The sequence below is a fragment of the Manis javanica genome, chromosome 1 (genome assembly GCF_040802235.1).
Source record: "Manis javanica isolate MJ-LG chromosome 1, MJ_LKY, whole genome shotgun sequence".
In the NCBI taxonomy this organism is placed as follows: domain Eukaryota; kingdom Metazoa; phylum Chordata; class Mammalia; order Pholidota; family Manidae; genus Manis; species Manis javanica.
In genome coordinates, this window is record NC_133156.1 from 106,272,803 (window position 1) to 106,292,893 (window position 20,091).

The 20,091-nt window shown below is 39.6% G+C and overlaps 1 protein-coding gene across 10 annotated transcripts in view; it reads left to right on the forward strand.

Moving 5' to 3' along the window:
- Window positions 1-20,091, forward strand: part of PDE4D (phosphodiesterase 4D) — a 1,476,836-nt gene that overhangs the window by 1,337,909 nt on the left and 118,836 nt on the right. The window contains exon 8 of one of the 10 annotated variants that reach the window (XM_073235982.1): window positions 13,078-16,609. The exons of the other annotated variants lie outside the window; for them this stretch is intronic. Coding sequence (XP_073092083.1) covers window positions 13,078-13,091 — 14 coding nt within the window. The 3' untranslated portion in view covers window positions 13,092-16,609. Of the gene's footprint in view, window positions 1-13,077; window positions 16,610-20,091 lie in introns of those variants that run through there. 10 annotated transcript variants of the gene reach the window in all.

Here is a 20,091-nt window from a genome sequence, read left to right on the forward strand (position 1 = left end):
CTGGACCAAAGGAAACAGCTCCAGGCTGTGGGAAATGAGAATCTGGAAAACTGATGAAGACTTAAAAAAAACAAAACCCAAAACCCCAAGAGTGAAGAATGACATTTTGAAAACCCTCAGATAGGAGGCTGACTCTGATTGTGAAAGCCTCTTTGAACTCAATACTTTTTCTCAGTTCCATTCTTCAAGTTAGAATGATTATTGGTGTCAAAGAGTTTTTTCAAAACATGACTTTAGATGAAGGCATCCCACACATCGACATTTAAAGTGCCCTCAGAGAGAGAAGCTGGAGGGGTTTTATTGGAGAGATGAAAATGTTTGGAACTAGATGTGGTAGGTGCACATGGTGAAGGTGCTAAATGCCAACGAATTGTTCACCTCACTAAAGGATTTTAGATAAAGAGAGAGAATTTATCAAAAGAACATCAGAGTGCACTTTTACAAATTTAAAAAAAAAAGTGGTCTTGGCTACTGTAATCCTGTAATGTTCTCAAGAGCTTGTGTTGTGTCTTATTTATACTGGAATTCACAGTACTCAAAGAGAGGCACACAGATGGGTTCATATGTGTTTGATCGAAGAGGAAATGGATAAATCTGACCAGGTCAAAGTCAGTGAATACAGTTCAGGGGGCTACCACTTGACCATATGCTGTGGGATATACTAAAGGAGAATAGGACGCAAGCTTGAACCAAACAAAAAAGTTAACTTTAGCCTTTTTTTCAAGTGGGTTGGGGGAGAAATAATTACTATTTTCAGATTTTAGCATTTGTTGGTTTGATTTCATTTTGCATTCTTCCCCATCAGCCTCTGTGAAACTATAGATTACAAGAAGAATTTTCTTTTGTCCTGCTTTTCTGCCTCAGGCCCTTCTTATCCATTTCCCTGGATATGAACAGTTGGAAAGATGGTGGAATTGTAATGGATCGCAGGACATTTCCATCTTGTCCCTTTTGAAGCATGATTGAATGGCTAATGTTAAGACATACAGCAGAGCTTAGTGATGACAAATAGTGTTACTGTCTGAAATGAAAGTCACTATATTCTAAGCTTTATTGTAGTCTCCTGTTACTTTGTCCTATTAGCACCACTGGGAAAAATAAAAATACAAGCTGGAGGTGGGATGGAAAACAAAATCACAATCTGTTGTTTTATAAACCGTTTAAAAAAAATACCCTCAAGTTTCAAAAAGTTAGTCTATATCCTCTGCTCTGATGTTAGAAACATTTTTCCTAAACTCTCTAAATAATTATTTCAATTCCTCAAATAATATACTTCCATCTACAGAGCCCATATGTTGGCAACCCCTATATTCTATGTAGAGGGTATAACTTTACTATCTTAGTATTTAATATTAGGGTTTTTGTAAAAGCATTTCATTTTTACTTTGCCCATTGTTAGAAGGAATCCTGGATCTATAAACCAAAAAATAAGAACTTGGAAATTTAGAGAAACTCACTTTTATGAATATGGTAACATCAGCTATTTTCTTTAAAGATGGAGACAAGAGGTAAGTTTGAATTGATAGTTTTAGAGTATTACTATGTTATTTGGCTCTCAATATTTTTTTTATTTTATCCTCCCACCCTAGTTTATGCAGTTCTCTTATACTTTACTTCACTCATATTTTTCCCCTTTCTTTCTTAATTCCTTCTCTCCCCCAAATCCTGTGGCCTAATTTTTCAGTTGTAAGGTATTAAGCATAGAACAGTAGAACAACTGGGAAGCCTTCACAGGAATAAACAAGATTTTACAGGAATTGTGACATATGTACCATCAGCACTGAGCAGGGGAGGAATAAGACAGACACATGCATGCAAGAAAGGACATCTAAACTAGAAGACCACACTATTGTTCTGAAGAGATGGGGATGAGACCAGGAACACTGGAAGGTGCCTAGGAGCAAAGCAATATGTAAAGTACTCATAGGGTTGTGAAGAAACTCCTCTTTGAAATCCATGCCCTGGTGGTTGCTTTGTAGAAAACAACAGTGTAATGAAGTCATGAGACCTATTCCTTAGAGCAATTCATGCTGTGGACAAGAGCCAAAGCAGACCTACATTCTATAAATGGCCTTATTTATTTATCTGAATTGCTCTATTCACTATCAGCAGATATTTGCTGGAGCACCCTCCATGTGCCAGGCATCTCAGACCTGGGATAACATAGGAGGAAAAGGTAGGATTTAACATTTAAGCAGCTTACGGTATAGTGGGGAGATAGATAAATCAATAGACAGTTAAAATTCAACATATTTAAAGTGGAGAGTTGTTCAGGTCACAAAGGCCTCTCAGTATAAGAAGGGCTTCCATCTCTGAGGGCCCGCCAAAGTGGCCTCTGAAAAGTCACAAGGGCTAGATGTGTCTGATATGTTTGAGAAATAACTCTAAGATTCAATAAGGCCAGAAGTTAAAAGGCAATGGGGAGAACCGGAAACTGAAGCTAGGAAAATAGAAGGATCTGCTTTTCACTCTATGCTGTGCTGGGCACCACAAAGAACACATAACATCGAGGAATTGTTGCTAAGCTATTGTGGTGCCTACAGTTCAGTTTATATACATGGGTGCATGTCCATAGGAACCTAATTCCTTGGGAGATTATGGATTACTTAGTCCTGGAAGTGTTTAAATTTATGCTGGCTAGCTATAATAGGGAATTGGTCAAATGTATTAGTAACAAGAATAGTGGATTAGAGGGCCTGTGGCAGTGTTGTGCAGGTAAACCAGTTAATTCTCTTCTTTTCCTCCTTCCTGACAAAAATCAAACAAACAAAACATGATCTGCAATATTTGCCTTTGGCCATAGTATAAATCCTCCCACCATGGCTGGTTTTAAGCCTACCACTGGTTTAACAGACCTTTTGCAAAATTCTTGAATATCTAACAGTTGACAACAGCCAAAATACCACGGCAACAGTAATTCTGTTATTCTTGACATCAGTTCAGTAACAGAAGCAATAAATCATATAGGTACATAGAAGACAAAAAAGTAGAGGACAAGGGGATCTTGGAAAGCTGCAGTAGTCAGGAAGAATTAAGGCTCCATGGAAGAAATAAAGCTTGAACTGGGTGCGATGGCTAATGTATTTAAATTGACAGAGAAGAGCAGGCACCCCAGACAGAGGCCAGATGTTGAGTCCGGGTTACATGTGACAAGTGTGATGGTCCTGTAGCAGGAGGTCCAGGTAAGTGAGCGTAGAAGCGAGTCAGGCTGAAGCTTTGGCCTGTCAAACTAAGGTGTTCTGGGCATTAACCTATAGGTAGTGGACAGTCATGAATGGTTTTGAACACAAATAGGCATGACAATACTCTACAAAAGCAGTATTTTAGTAGGAAGATTTATCTGACAAGAAGATGAATAATGGATAGTAATGAGACCCCAGAATAGAATAAATATGCCTGTGAGACCTACCTGATATAAGTAACTCAGCTCAGCAGTAATCTTGGCATTTTGTTGCAACTCCTTAAAGCCATTGTGAAAGAAGGGAAATAATAGTGACCATGTGTGGAGAAACTGAGTTCAGACATGAAGGAGCTGGCACATGGACCCACTGTGTAATGCAAAGTATTTTTATTGGTATTTAGTCTTACCATTATTGTTGCTAATGATTATATTGAATAATTACCAACTGTTATTAATTACTTAAAACCAGGTGCCTACCTCTCATCTTGCAGAAAGTTGTCTTTCTTTGAACTTTGAAAACACTTGTTTGAAACATGAAAACTTAGAAGAGGAGGTTTATTCCATTGGCATATCTGCAGCCCTTCTCCTTCCTGTTGTCTTTAGGGCCCTTCATCTTTGACTCCCCCCACTCCTGTTCCCCTCCTGCTTTCCAGTCCTGCTTTCTGAGCTTGCAGTCATTCTCCCACTCTTGCCCAGTGCACAGTCACCATTGAGACAGCTCAGGGTTGGTATCTCCTTTCACCAGAATTCCTGCAGCCATGGAGTACGTGCGGAGCATCTTCCTTTTGACTCTCTTTTAAAATTCTGAGGGGTGTTTCTGGCACACTTTGCTTTGCAATTCAGTAATAGGGCAGTTGCAGTTTCTTTTTACTGCAGTTAGGCTGACGTTTAAAAGCAGAGTGAAAAAGAAAGGAAAGGCAGAAAAATACATGTGCAAGATGCTCATTGAGCATATTTGCACATTTTCTTGGCAAATATTATTTTCAAAACCTGTCTGAGCAGATCTGAATGGTGTAAATTCAGTACATCAGGGTCAGAGGGCCAAAATTTGGTTCATATCCTCATCGTAGAATGTAAATTACATATAGCCTATGCCTTGAAGAGAAATTGAAGGAATGAGCTTTCTGAAAACCATTCCTTCTCATTAATGTAAATTACATATAGCCTATACCTTGAAAAGAAATTGAAGGAATGAGCTTTCTGAAAACCATTCCTTCTCGTTTTCTCTGATTATATAATGGGGAATTGTATGCTTTATGCCATTTTAATTTCTTGAATATATTTGCTTAAGGAAAGTACATTATAATACAGTTTAGAACAATATATTCCGAGAACAGGGTGATAATGAATTTGGACAAAGATTGCCATTTCATTTCCTAAAATTATACACAATTTTTGGCTCTATACTCATTAGTCAGCAAGCATTAATTCACCATGTCTCTGAGATAAGAAATGGTTTCCAATAATAATTATAAGCCTGCCAGAATTTTAGAGTTACATAGTTGGGGATCTACACAGAACCAAAATCATTGCAAAGTTATTTAAAAACTATTAATTATTTATGTAATCATAGATTATTGCTTGCAGATGACTCTAACGAAGTCATTCAACAAACTATGTAGGTTTTGTGGAAAAGCTGTAACTCTTGATAAGTGAGCTCAGAGTGCTATGTCAGCCTTTTCTCTATATAGACATTATGTTTTGGCAAATATGATTTATATGTATACCTCAATTATAAACAGCAGTATACAACCCAAACTATTAAGAATTCAGCCCTCCAACTCCACAGGGACCCCTTTCTCTTGTAATACAGATCAACACCAGGAAGGAAACAAACAGAGGTCTCTGAGCGCCCAACTGGTTGTTCACTACTTCACACCCTAAAGATGATGCACTTCACTAGCAAAAGAAATGTAGACCTGGGTTTCAGTGATGGCTCACACAAATTCAGTCATGTGGTTCTACTCCTTCCATAATCAGATGAGCAAATAAGAAAGGGTGAGTAGGAGATTCCAGGAAAAATCACAACTGATAGTAGCCAAGTGACAGCTGATGACTTGGAAACAAAAGAAGAAACAGAAAATCTATCAGAATCATCCCCCCAAAACACAGCTGTGTGGGGCCTTTTTGAAAAGAGTGAGAAGCTCAGCCTGTCTGAGGAAACCCCAACAGCACCTGTGCAGTGGGGAGTCTGTCTGGTTCCTGAGTGTAATTGACATTAAATTGATAACACCAAGTTATCAAAACAAAGGAAAGCTAAATTATATTTTGCTCAATCTGTATTGATTTCTATGTGATAATCAGTGATATAGATATTTTATGCACTTAAAAACAAGGGGGCAAAATACCCCCAAACCTAACCTCTTTCCCCTTCATTACCTCCTCCTGGATATTGTTTCATCTATCATCCCTTATTCCCCTTCTCTCTTAGACCTAGTATCTAGTGATTTCTTCCTCAGACTGGTTGAATTCTTCCCTTCCATTTGATGTTTGAACAGCTCCCTTCCTTGATCCTGTGTCTTCCTCCAGTCATCACACCATATCACTATTGATTTATCATCCAGACTTATAGGCAGGAGAATTTACCCTCACTACCTCCATTTTCGTTTCCTCCCATTTATTCTTCAACCCAGTGAGCCTGTAGTCCCACCACTTACTGTAACTGCTTCTGCTGTGGTTCCTCCCATCTCCTAACTGTCAAATCAAATAGATACTTTCAGCTCATTTCTTACTAGGTTTCTCTGAGGCAGTTGTGAGTCTGTCCTCCTTGAAACTCTCTTCCTCCCGGTTTGGCCATACAGCCTTTCTGTCTCCCTCTTAGACTGCAGTTCCTCCATCCTCCTTTGACCCGGGGTTCCCAGGATCCCACTCTCAGCCCCCAGCTCTCTTTACTCTGCATGTTCTCCAACATTCACTCATGCATTTTTGTTATTTTAACTACCAGCTCTCTGCTGATAACCCCTAAAATCATTTTCCAGTCCATTTTAGCTACTTCCTCAAAGTTGAAAAACCCAAGTATTTATTGAAAATTCCCACCTGAGTATCTCATAAGTTCATAAAATTCTTTGTATATAAAATCAAATATAGATTTCCTCTAAATCTGTTCCCTTTTATGTATCTCAGTTGGTGACACTACGCAGTCGTCTGAGCACCTCATACATGTTCCAAAAATAAAACAGAAGTGAGTCACAAAAGGCATTAAAATCTAGCCATGCAGAGATAACCACTGTTAATATTTGCTTTATATCCTTCCCAGTGTTTGTGTCCTTATATATATTTTAAATGAGATCATAACTGTCAACCATTTGTCACTTCTTTTTTTTAATATAACAAAAATCCTGAACATCCTTCTGAGTCAAAATACACTTTTTCAAAATTATTTTTGTAGTTGTTCATGTTCTACCAATAGTGTTATTTAACCAACAGTGTTGAGCATTTATGTCATCTTTGCCAACTTTCTTTCCCTCTTTGTTTTCTCATAAGAAAAGAAATGTCTACTGAAAATGAAAAAAAAAAACCATATAACATGAAACATAAAAATAAGCTCCTGGGAAGGGAGAAGAGAATTACTGTGTGTGTGATGGCAATAGTAATATTCACCTAATTACATTCAATAGCTCAGTAAGTATGCCATTTATTGAGAGCTTTCTGTGTGTGCCCCACTGTTCTATGGACTTTGCATAATCCTCACCATAAATCTGTGAGGTTGGATAGTTATTGTTCTTATTTCATAGTTGTGTAAAATGAGGCACAGAGAGGTTAAATAGCTAACTCAGGGTCATGTATGTAGTAAGAAACAGAGCTGGGAGTCAAATATGGACAGTCTGTTCCAAAGACTGGCCTCCTAGCACTGCCAATTTGCCTTTTGTTGTACCCTAGGGCATCATTTCTACTAGAGTGTACAACTTAGCATTCGATTTCTTAGAATAAAACCAATAAATAATATAGTCAGCTGAGATGTCAAAACCTATAATGGATAGCAGACAGAGAAACAAAAAAAAGACACCATTTTTATGAGATAGTAATGAATGCTTCTTTCAAATCCATGGTTTCTCGCTTGTTTGTTTTTGATGATATGGTGAGCACAAAAATATATCAGCAACTTAACAATGGAACCCTAATTTCAGGCTTAACATAACTTTCTTAGTAGAATCAATGTGAAAGTATTGATACATTTTCTAAGTTATGGTTAAAAAGTTGTGAATTATTCAAAACTGCTGCTATCAGGAGCTAAATTTTTAAGAGTTGAGTAGTATAATGTAGGAGGTTCCCTACCACCAGTTCCTCTCTGCCTCATCTGTCATTCATACTCTGATGGTGAAGATGCTTTGTGTCTGTTGTATCTCTAGATACAGTGTCTGTACTTGTAGATGTGCATAGAAGGAAGGGAATAAGGAAGTTGGAGGGGGTGGAGAAGAAAGGGAAGGAAGGAGGAAGGGAGGGAGGGAGGGATGTAGGGAAGGAGGGAGGAAGGTGTGAACGCCAGATTTCCCCAACCTCCTGCCACACAAATAGTTCTAATCATTGTTTCCCCATCTCTCTTGCCCAAGCCAAAGTTTGGGAGGTATCCTGTGCCCCTTCTTTATATAACATCTCATATCCAGCCCACCAGTAGCCCCTCTTGTGAAAACAGACCCAGAACCCATGTCCTTCTCACCACTTCCACAGTTGCTTCCCTATTACAAGCCACCGTCTTCTCTGGCCTGGATGATTTCAGAAGCCTCTTAATAGGTCACTCTGCTTCTCGCCTTGCTGCGTACAGTCTGTCCTACAGGCAGCAGCCAGTGCAGGTGGTGCCCTTCCACTGGTCACAGCCTTGCAGCGGCTCCCCATTTCCCTCGGAGTTGAGGTGCCTCCTCTGGCCTCCAGCGTCCCACCTGATTGGGTGCCTGTTCCATCACTGCCTTCTTTCCCACTCTTCTTCCCCTCGCTCACCCTGCTCCAGCCACACCGGCCTCCTTGCTGATCTTCAGGCACACCAGGCACATGTCCATCTTGAGACTTTGGTACTACGTGAAATGCTCTGCCCCCCAATTATCAGGCCAATTCCCCAGTTTTTCTCAAGTTTGGATGATGTTTTTCATCTTCCCCATGAGGCCAGCCATGATCATCCTATTTTTTAACTACATCCTGAATTATCCCCATTCCCTGTTCTAATGCTTGTATATTTGTTTGTTTTCATAGCATATCTTTCCTTCTAACAAATAATTCACTACATTTATTATTTAGTCTCTCTCCCCTACTAGACTGTGAGCTGCTTGTGGGCAAGGATCTTCCATTCACTGGTACAGATTTATAGAGAACAGTGCTTCCGCCTTGGTAGATTTTCAGTACAATCGTGAATAAATAAATAATCATCCTACTCAGTCCCGCTTACAGAGATGATTCGGCTTCACTGGATTCCTGTTAAGAGCATTGCTCTCCAGTGAAGAGCCGCAGCTGTGAAGGGAGGCACATCAGCGACATCAGTGTTTTGGTCCCTGAAATTTGTGATCTTTCATTCACTGTGCCTAATTTCTTCTGAACTTAGGACAGAAAAACATAGATTCAAACACCCCACACTTAATAAATATTTTAAAAGAAAGAAAGGATGACATTTTGTGAAACATAACATCTTAGTTACTGATTGAGGTATGTGTAAATGGCCATTCCTGCATGGGGAGGGGGGCACAATAGGGGACATCCAGAGCGATAGTCATCACTTAAGAGCCTATCCAAAAGTGGATCCTAAGTAGCTTTTTGTTATCACCTTAAGGAGCTACAGAAAGTTCTCCTGAGGCCTAGCCCAAATTTTGTGGGCCATTTTCTAGTTCCAGAATCATGCCTGCACAGCTGTAAGTTGGCAGGAGGCAAACTGAATCAAAATGAAAACATGCAGGAACTCTCCCCTGTCAGACCACAGAAAAGACAGAAGAAGAAAAGATGGGGCTGCAGGGAGGGAGCTGAGCTACTTCTCCCTGGTTTGAATGAAACACTGAAGAACACAGAGAAGACACTGAAGTCCTGTGGGATGCAAGAAAGGTGTGTATGTCAGTGAAGCACTCAGGTAGAGCTGCCTTGTTCTCCCTTCTCCCTTTAAAGAAAGCAAACTTCACAAGCCACATTTTTGGAAACAAATGGACTCATTGACAGAGCTCAAACCCTTAGTGCATAGGCATCAAGGAGAGGCAATATCATACATATTTGTTCCCCTGTGCCTCCTAACCTCAGTTTCCATAGCGGTAACAGATGGATGATAATAGCACCTCCCTAAGTACAATGGTGAAATGAGAGAAGTCGCACACTGTTTGGTGCAATGCCGAGTACATGGGCAGCGCTCATGAAGGGTTAGCTGCCCTTGTACTGCCCAGCTGCTGCAGAAATTTGTGCTAGTGGAAATTTTAAATGGAAAATGGTGCTACAGGGGAGGGAGAGAGGAGGGAAGTTGCCCGAGAGTATTGCCCAGGGAAGGACATTTGGCCATCCAGACAAGTTCTTACACAGTAGTGTTTTCCTTGGTGAATGAACTATACCCAAGGGTCTGCCCCTCAGCCATGCAGTCTTAGAAAGGTGAGCTCGCCGCTCTGCCCGTGTATGCTGACTTCCACTCTCAAAGCTCACAATAGCCATAAAACTAGAATAACAATTGATCTACAAAGTTTTGGCCTTACCAGCGCTCTCATGCTCTCTCTGTAGGCAAATTATGAAAGCCGAGTGATCACATCGCATGGATTTAGAATAGGCAGAGGTACATGTAAGCAGAATATTTGCTCTCTCCTGCTTTTGAGGATGTGGACATGAGCAGTAGGAAGGGTCCTTTCAGGAGGATAGGCTCACTCCCTGGACCCAACCAGGTACTTCCTCTCCCCATGGACAGCATAAGTCAGATCCCCTTTTTCTCAGATTCCTTGTCCACCCTCCCTCCACTGGGAGCATTCTTTCTCCAGATATTTTAATACCTCAACCAGTTACTGCCAGGGTTCAGCTTGGGAGTCTCCTGGAGATGATTCTGCATAACTCTGGATCAGTCTCATAATTTGGTTCTGATACATGGTAGACAGTTTTATTTTGTTCATTTCTGGACTCCAGGGGGAATACTTTAAAGATCACCCACTTGCTCTCTTCTCTAGAGACCCAACAAGCCAAGAATTGTCAGCAAGTGTTTAAGACAAGCTGGGCCCAGTAGGCTAACAGCACGTACCAGCCCCTCCAGTCAGCTTTAGCACTGGATGGAGCAGAGCATCAGCCCGGCTTAGGCCCCACTTGGCTGCTTCAGAAGTCTTCTGCCAACCTACTCTGCTGATTACCTTGGCAGGCCAGAAAGTCTGGACATGCTCTATCTGAAGACTGACCTCTGTTGCTTTGCACTCTCTCCACCTTGGCATCCATGAACAGACCCACTGCCGTGCTCCAGATTCAGTGAGGTCTCCTTTTCGGTTTCTCAGGCACCCATATTTATCCTTCTCAGCATTTATTATAAATTAAATCATATTTGCACATGTTATTGTTCTTGTACAACTATTTTGCCTGTGAAAAAAGGAATTGTGTTTGCTTTGCCACTGCTATACCCACAAGATTAAAATAATGCATGGCACATACAAAGCTTAATTAATATTTATTGAATGATTAATGCATCCTAGGACAGTGTCTTTCAAACTGAGGGTCACAACCTATTTGTGCATGGTGAAACCTATTCAGTGGGTCACAACCAGCAGTGAGGACAGAAGACATGGAATGAAGTAGAAAAAAATGAACATGCCTGACACATAGGGATTATTTAATGTAAATTTGCCTCAGTGAGGATATATCTTGATAATGCAGCACAAGCCCCCCACACACATACACACATGCTCATGCACAAATGCACATACATGTTGTAACCTGTCTAAGGTACTCTTGTCTAGGAGGGACAAAAGAAGGGTTGTTTTTTAAAAGGCCTGTTTACTTTTATCATTTTTGTTAGTAAAAAGAAAAAAAATGCTAGAATTTTATATACTAAAATGGTTCAAAACAGGCCTTGACTAGTGTATGTAAGACAGGGCAACATCTAAATCTCCAGGTGGGTATATGAGTTTTATATTTATCACAAGAAGGTACTGACTTAAAATATTGATAAACACTGTGCTTTAGTCTTCTATTAGTGCATAAAAAACTATTCCAAAAAGTGACATCCTAAAAAAAACCTTTCTGCTCTGCACTCTGCACAGGGCTCAGGTGGGCAGTTCTGTGGGTCTCTGTAGTCCTGACGGGGACTGCGTTCACTTGCCAGGTGACTGGGTGATCCCATCTTCTCTCTCGTCATGTAGTCTCAGGGCCTCTCTCTCTCCACCTGGACTCTCCCTAGGATCTCCCCAGCAAGAAGGCCAGACTTCTTTCATGGCAGCTTAGGCTCCCATGGGCACAAAAGCCAGTCCTTTTTAGTGCATCATCCCAGAACAGGCACCCAGTCAATTTTGCCACATACAGCAAGACCCAGGCCCAGCCCAGATTCAAGGAGAGGAAATTTTACAAGTTGTATTACCACAATAAATGTCACAGAACGTCATACCCCTCTTGGTCCAAATTGCATATTCCCCCAGCTCACCATGGCAGTGCTTTGCTAATTTGAGCCCTTTTGGCCTGAAAAGCCTTCCCTCTGCTTCTCCATCTATTGAGATCCTACTCTTCCTTCTTGATCCAGCTCAAAGCTACTTCTGTGGCTATTTCCTTGACATACCCCCCTTATCTCATGCAGGAAAAACTCCTTTATTAGTAGTCTCAGTACTCAGTATTCTCACAGCACTGTGGCTTTATTTCATATCATGCCTTAGCATATAGTGTTAGCCCACACACACCCCGTGTGCACACACACACACGCACGTGTAGCTCCCTTTCTAAATTCTAGCTGCTTACCTAAGATCAGGTTATCAACAACTCTTGAAAAAAATAATAAACTGGTCTGTATAACTTTTAAATGACAACTTTGAACATAATTTCTCACTAGTATAAAGAGAGAGGTGGTGAGTTGGAGAAAATTGGAGAGAAAAATGACATGGAGCATGAAACGAATGACCTTTATATCTTTCAAAACCCCTTTTCTATACAGTAATTTTTATACTTGGATTTTTGTCTTGTATTTTTTCCCAAATAGTATATAATAACACTTCTCAATATGGTGATTTCTTCCTACTTAACTTGAAGAAGTTTAATGTCTTGCCTTGGAAAAATGTATATTTCAATCAGCTTATGTCTTCTGGAAATGGTTGAGAACCACCACCCGTCATACAATAATATCATCAGTCAAATACATAAGCAGATTCGAAGTTGCACTATTTGTCACTCTTTTAAAACTATGAATTTCCCCCTATAACATCTTGGTACATGGATAGTCTTAAATTGTGATCTGTGGGCCTCCAGGTGACTCATGCCTTTTGGAAGGAGGTTTAGTGCACCTTCTGAAACTGCTTGAAAAAAGTATGCATGTTGACATCTACATTTTTCTGGGGACATTGTCCAGTACACTCATCAGACTTTTAAAGTTTAGGAACCTCAATTATATATCAGTTATAAATCTGTACACCCTCTTAGAATAAACCCTTCAATCTGTCTTTCATCTTTGCATTTTACTATTAGGGAATACTGATGTCACGTTACAGCCTTCCTACTGGAGATTCCCTGTCATCTTTTTGGCAACGTCACCAGTGGGAGCTTTCTTAAATTAGTAGACTTCTTACTCCAAGTGTCTGACCAGTGTTGTGAGCATCCCCTGGGCACTTGTTAGAAATGCAGAATCGCAGGGCTCAGAAATGCAGACTTACTAAATCAGAATCTGCATTATAAAATCTGTAGTTAATTCTTAAGCATGTTAAAGCATAAGAAGCCTGGGATTGGTGCATCTCATATCTCACTCTCTGTTTTGTTTTTTTTTTATCTTTCAGGACATGGGTTTTAAATTCTCTAAAATACCACTAGCAGTTATCATTGGATTTCTATTTAATATCACCTAGAAGTTTTGATTAAATCTCTTAATTTCAAGATTTGCAAGAGGTGAAGGATCGGGGAGGGGTCAACCAACCAATCAGTCTGATTATTAAATATCACTACCATTTGCGGTGTATGTATAGTTTCTGTGATTCCCAACAGAACTTTATGGTACCTACAGCCTCTACTCTTAGTTTTAGGGTCTATCTTTTTCCACTGTGTTTAAAGGTATTTAGAGGGAGAGGCTGGCAAGTCGATTAGTTTAAGATCAATACTACAAATGAAATAACTTTATCAAAAATTGAAAATGTAATGATCAAGCTGAATTACATTGAAAAAATTCAGTTTGCACTCTGAAAAATTTCTGAGGCAGAATTCTATGTCCCCATTTCTCATAATAGATCCTGCACTACTAAGTCAAGCATACAGCTTTTCTGCTCTATGGTGTATATACCAAAGTATCTTTTCCTCCAACATTTGACTTTCATTTCTAAGGGTCTAAGGAATTTATGGCTTGGTGCATTTGATGTGGCACAGTTCCACATGTGAGGGATGGTGATTTGGATAGCACGATAGAAGTGTGTGCCAAGAATAATTGGCTTCTGTATTGCGGAACAGCTCAAATACTAGGTGTCTCACAGCATATAATTTGGGTGTACAAGATGCCTGTAGTTCAAAGCGCTTTACTCCTCTGCAGTGGCTAGCTGAGTTCTCTGTTGGCTGGCTCCTTGTGTTTGCATTTAACAGCCTGGGTGAAGTTAGAAAAAAGTACCCATCTAGTAAGCGCTTTTTCATAATCCTTCAAAGTCCATAGACTTTAACTCCAGGATTAGATCCCCCCCACTTGCCTTTCCCCTCCCTTTCCTCCACCCTCCTCCCTCCCTCTCTCCCTCCTTCCTTCCTTCTTTCTATTGAGCATAATGCAAAGCAATTCTTTTTCTGCTTACTTGGAATTTTTGTCAGCTTTCACAAGCAGTGTTCCCTTGCTATTACCAAGAATTGCCTGATAAAATATGCAGAGTCCCAGGGTACTCCCCTTAGAATCTGATTCAGTCAACTTGGGAAGAAACTGGATTGTGTTTGTAACTAGCAGTCCAAGTGATTCTTATAATTGAGCTAGTTAGAGAAACACTCAAGTTACTACGTGTAAAGACTTTGGAGTAAGGTAGACCCTGATTACCAACATTTGTTGTATAACTTTGAGTATATCACTTAAACTTTTGAGCCCTGGTTTACAATGTGAAAAGAAGGATAATACTAACTCATAGTATTGCTACAAGGGGACAGTGTATCTAAAGCATCCATCATAGTGTACGGAGCATAGTTTGCAGTCAATAAATGTTAACTCCTTTGCCTCGCTGCAGTGTAAGGCGTTTGTAAGGGTCTATTTTGAATTTTTTTCCAAACTTTTATCTGTGCGAGGTATAATTTCTAAAGTGTAATACAGGTAATGAAACGCATCCAAATTTGAATTCAACAAACATTTTTGAGGGTCTATAATATGTCAGGAACTTGAATGTGTTTTCTAATTTAATCATGACAGTAAAGCCTGTGAGTAGTAGATACTTTGAATCACATATAACATATACACTGAGGCTAAGGGAACTCTTACAGTAGCTGAATAGCAGATCCAAATCTAGACATTAGAGGCCCAGTCTAGTACTCTTTCTACTCTACCACCACAAACTTTGCCTTCATCATTGTGCCTGTTTCTAAAAATAACTAATGTCTACCACCTGCTTACACATATATACAAATAGCTCTACAGGTAGAAAATAAAGTTGAGTTAATTTTCTGAGTAATTAATTTTATTCCAATCCTCCCAATGATCTATTTCATGGAAAATATTTATATAGACCAGCAGTCCTCAAATCCATCAGGAGTCAGGCGGATAATAGAAAAGGACAGCTGGCAGCTTTGAGACAGTAAGGAGTCGTGGGGACTATGGCAAACTAGAGGGAACAGCCTGTCTATGGGAAGCTGCTTCTGCTTAGCTCCAGGCTTTTGTTGAAGTGTCTGGACGTGGTTTCCCTATTGTCAAATCCTTAGCTTTTTTAAGACAGGAAGAAATACAAAATTTTATGTGAAATTTCCCAATATTTAAACAATGCACGTGGGTCCAACAAACCACCCTTGTGGACCACATCTGGCGGAAGAACACCAATTTGCAACCTTGACCTGACTGCCCTTAATCTCTACTTCTCTTGACTGATAAATAGTCCATTTAAATGGTTTGGGTATAGTGGACCCTTCTGGGCAGCGTCTTTACAATGTACACAGATTTCAGAGAATGAGCTTCAGTTTGCCAAGGCTCAGAAATCTGATTTTTTTTGACCCCAGTTAGATTGGATGCTGTTACTGATACTCAGAACCCAAGAACATAATGCAAAAGCAAGAACTCTAACTAGGTAACTTACAGAGAGAGACACATTGCCAAGTCGAGAAGGTACCTTAATGGCCTGATCAGTTAATTTTTGCCTTACAATTCAGCAAACTCCTAATCAGGAGCTGCTTTCCTGAACATGGAGTCAGAACCCAGGAACTGAGGCATTTTAAAGTGCTCCCTGCATTGGGTCTTAGAGTCTTCTCTTCATGGTAGCCCTGCCCCTGGTTGAAATATTAGGACTCTGTCCCTCCCCAAGATATGCCAAATTCATGCTGACCAGGTGTCTCCTGTGCTGCTGTAAAAGGGGTTCTCAAACCTGTGCCCAGAGAATTTGTTAAAACATGCATTGCAGGGCTCTCTACCCCAAGAATTCTGCTTCACTACTTCTGGGGAGAGCCCTGAGAACTCTGTATTTCTGAAGAGTTCTCAAGTGATGCTAAATGAGGAAATTCCATTTGATAACTACCATGCTCCAACTCACCTTTACCTACCACTATTATCTGTGTCTCTAATATTGCTAATATAGTCATATCCTTATCCTGGGGTTGGAACCTGGGTGTTTGGACAATTGCTAGGTTGTTCATTTTTACATTTTTTGCTTCCTTTAATTAAAAATTTTTTATTAATTACTTTAACATATCAAATGCAAGAAGACATTTATTGTAAGACATACCTGGATTTTAGAGGCACTAAAAATGTGGGAAAGGAGTATACTTTTTTGTCACTACAGTTCATTAATTTAAGCCTCAATTTGTGTCACACTTCCTTCATATAACATAATATGAAGTTCAGCTAGGTGGATACATTTGAAGAAAGGATTGCTAGGTATCCTCTTTAAACAAACACAAGATGAATTTTTAACTTCCCCTTTCCAGTTCTTAATGGAAAAGACACTGCTGGCCCTCTGGTCTGCACTGACTGTCATCTAAGTGAAGTTCATTGTTACACATCTGTCCTCTGCTCAAATATAACCATGTGATGCCAGAACTTCACTATGGAAAATATCTCTTTTTGTCTTACCAGGTTGGGAAGGCTATTCACCAATAGATACATACATATATGTATACATATATATATATACACACATACATACATATATATTGGTCTGTCCATATATATATATATATATATATATATATATATATATATATATATATATATATATATACACATACATATATATTGGTCTGTCCTAGAAACCCATGGAGACCTGAACCAACAGGGCATAGTTCTTTGCAAGACCAGTGCGAAAATATGATAGCACATGGCAATGCCAGAAGCCTTCATGCTATTTGCCCACCCTCTCTACACCTGAAGTTTAGAAGCAATATTCCACTTTAGACTGAATAACTCCTGAGGTTCTTGAGCAATTTAAAGGAGGAGGAGTTTTCAAGGAGGAAGATACTGGACTTCCTACTGAAAGGGCAGCTCTAGGGTCCAGTGATTAACTGGAAAAACAAAGAAATGTGACAATATTTACATCTAAGTGTTATGCTGGCCTCTGTGGATGTATAATCAAATGAGGTAAGATCTATTATGGCAAGCACCTAGACTCTCAAGAAAGTTATTCAAGTCTAGTTAGGGAAACTGACATTCATTCATTCAGCATGCTGTTAAGTATCTCCTGTGTGTAAGAATCTGGGATCCACAGTGAACTAAAATAAACACAATTCTATACTCATGGAGTTTTCCAAATTCAGTAGAACAGGTGTGATAATAGAAGTACTTGTAAAGATGTGCTCAAGTTTGTTGTCTAAATGTCCCTGTCTTCTAAAAATGCAGGGTAAACAAAGCATAGAGTTTTCACATGTAATAATTGACTTACACATTGGAGGCCACTTGAAATCTCTCCATAAATGAAAGAAGGAAGGGCATTTTGGACAGAGAGAACAGCATGATGTAAAATTACAGACATGTAGAAAAAGAAGTGACTATTCCTGAGTAATACTATTTCTTATAGTATAGAGGATGCAAATGGATAGAATGGCAAGGAATAAGGCTAGATGTGGATGTAGGTTGGGACCACCTTCTAAAATTTTTTACTTTTATCTATAGACAATATTGTACCACCAAGCTTGCTGTGTTCTGTGTTTGTGAGAAATAACTAGGTGACCTAGGTAGGGCAGGTGGTGAGTGAGGCTAAGAAAAGAGGATCATTAGACCCACTGGAAGCAGGGAGGCCTGTTTGGGATAGTATGTAAAATGTTCCAAGCATGACATTGTGAAAAAATTGGAATCTTCACCTTGTGCTGAGTGTCACGGAAAATGAAGAAGGTACAGACCCTGCTCTGAACAAGTTTAAACATAAAACAAGTAAAACATGAGAGCAAGAGCCTAATAATGTAGTTCAAAGTGCTGAAGAAAGTATGCAGTATATGAGTTATTATTGTGGACTGTGGTTGATTGAGGATGCTGCAGAGAGGAGAGTGTGAGGAAATGATGACCACAAGCAAAAAAGAGATAAGAGGCTAAGAGCAATGGCTTTTTAAAAAAGCCTCAAAATGTTCAAGCCTCTGTTGTATAATGGTGGACACTATTTTGAGAATGTCAATTTCAGGAGACATCATAATAATGTGTTTGTGTGTGTGCTTAAAAAGCCACCACCATAAAAGACCTCAGAATCCACTCACGAAGTTCAAGCACCAATTTTTGCACATGAGTATGGAACATTCTGCTCTCTTACAAACAGTAACTCATATTGTCACATTAAAATCTTCCACTTTCTTGGCCGTTTAGTGGCCATGTAAACACGTATATGACTTATGGTAAAGATGATGATTCTCACTGTATAACCAAAAAGGGTAGATGTCACAGCTTGAGAGCAGTTATAACCATAAAGCCTGAGGTATGAGTCACGGGGTCTGACCCAGGTAGTAAGGAGTGTTATTATTCATGCTGGTTAGCTGAAGATCCTGAGCTAACTGTTGGAGCTTGCTTTGTCAGTAAAGCATTGGATTTTTGCTGATAGATCAAGCCTGTGAATTCTGCTCCTCCTTCTCTAGCTAACAGGGTCTATAGTTTGGGGAAAACTTTTTAATCTTTCTGCTCTCAGTTTCTCCATATATCTGACCAAATTCCATCCAATATTGAGAAGTCAATGATTCTGTGGTGTGGCAAGGATTGTTAAGGCTGTTTAAATATCCTCAACAGATTTGTTCAGTTTGTAACCAGTGTAATTAAGGTTACTAAGTGAATCTTAATTATACTGTGTGGCATATGCCCAGCCAAAAGACTGCCTTTCTCAACTCCCTTAAAGATAGGTGCAGCCAATGAAATGTAAGCAGAGAGAGTGCCTACCTGGAAACACTCTGTTTTTACCCTTTTTACTCTTCCTGTAGTATTGACTTGAGAATGGTCATGTGATGGCTGGAGCATCAGTGGCCATCTTGCAACCTGAATGACCTTGAGAATGGAAGGCATATGTATGTAAAGGGTAGTGGAGCAGAAAGGTAATAGGAGTCTAGGTCTCTGTTGAAAATGATGTCATCATTCCATGTTTGGACTATCTCTGAATTTTCCTTTTATGAGACAAAAACAAACCCTCTTTTATTGAAGCCACTACAAGCTGCCTAATTCAATTTCTTACTAATCTATTAGAATCAGGTTATCTTTATATAATTTTTCCATCACTGTGTTTTCTCTTTGCAATATTGGAAACAATAGTTTAATAACAAACTTGAAGTCTTGTTGATGCTGTTGAATATTCAGCATAACTCACCAGTTTCAAAAGCTGATTAATTCCTGAACTTACGGAAGCACAGCCACAAGGTGAAGAACTGCCAATGTTTGGTAGAAATTGGAAGGGAGACAATTGAGGGCAATTTATTAATCAAAGAAACCATAGAAGTTTTTAAAATATTGTAAGTTACTGTATAACAAAAAGGACTTTTGGTCTTAGTTTGTATCAAGTTTGCATTTTGTAATAGGATGGAAACCTCTTCCTTCAGTACACCTGTCCTTTGATCTCCTTGTCTCCTGTTGTAATGTGATGATGAAGTTTACTGGGTCATTCTCAGCCTAAGCTGTTTTTGTGATTTAATTTTCTGGGAGAGGAAGGGAATCATTAAAGGATATCTTAAGAGGAGACACACCAGGCTTGTAATTGACCTGACTTGAAAGTAGTCCCGTCTGGAAGATTTTATCAGTAAACATTTATCGGTGTATTTGGCTTTTAAGCAGATTCTTCTCCTCTTGTCTTTCAAGCAAACAGGCAAAGGCTAAAAAAGGAAGCACATAACTGCTCACAGAAAGCTAGTGTGCATGCTCACTGGGAGCAAAAATTATATTTAAGAAAAAAAGTTCCTGTCTAAGACGGCTATGTGATTCTTTTTTCAGTTTTGGTTCTGTGATCTTCTTTCTCAGGTTGTCGTTGCAAGTTACGGTGTTCATGGGGGACTGTGCTCTGTTGTGGTTTGTCTGCATGTGTGTTTACAGTGGAAGCAGTAGGAGAGATGGAGTATTTGTTAACTCTAGTGAGCAGAGGCTTCAAAATCTGTTAGGCCTCTGTCGGTGTGTTAAGCCTAGCACTGGTCTGAAACTTTATACTGTACTTTTCTAGAGGGCAGGAACTGTTTTTAGGAAGAAG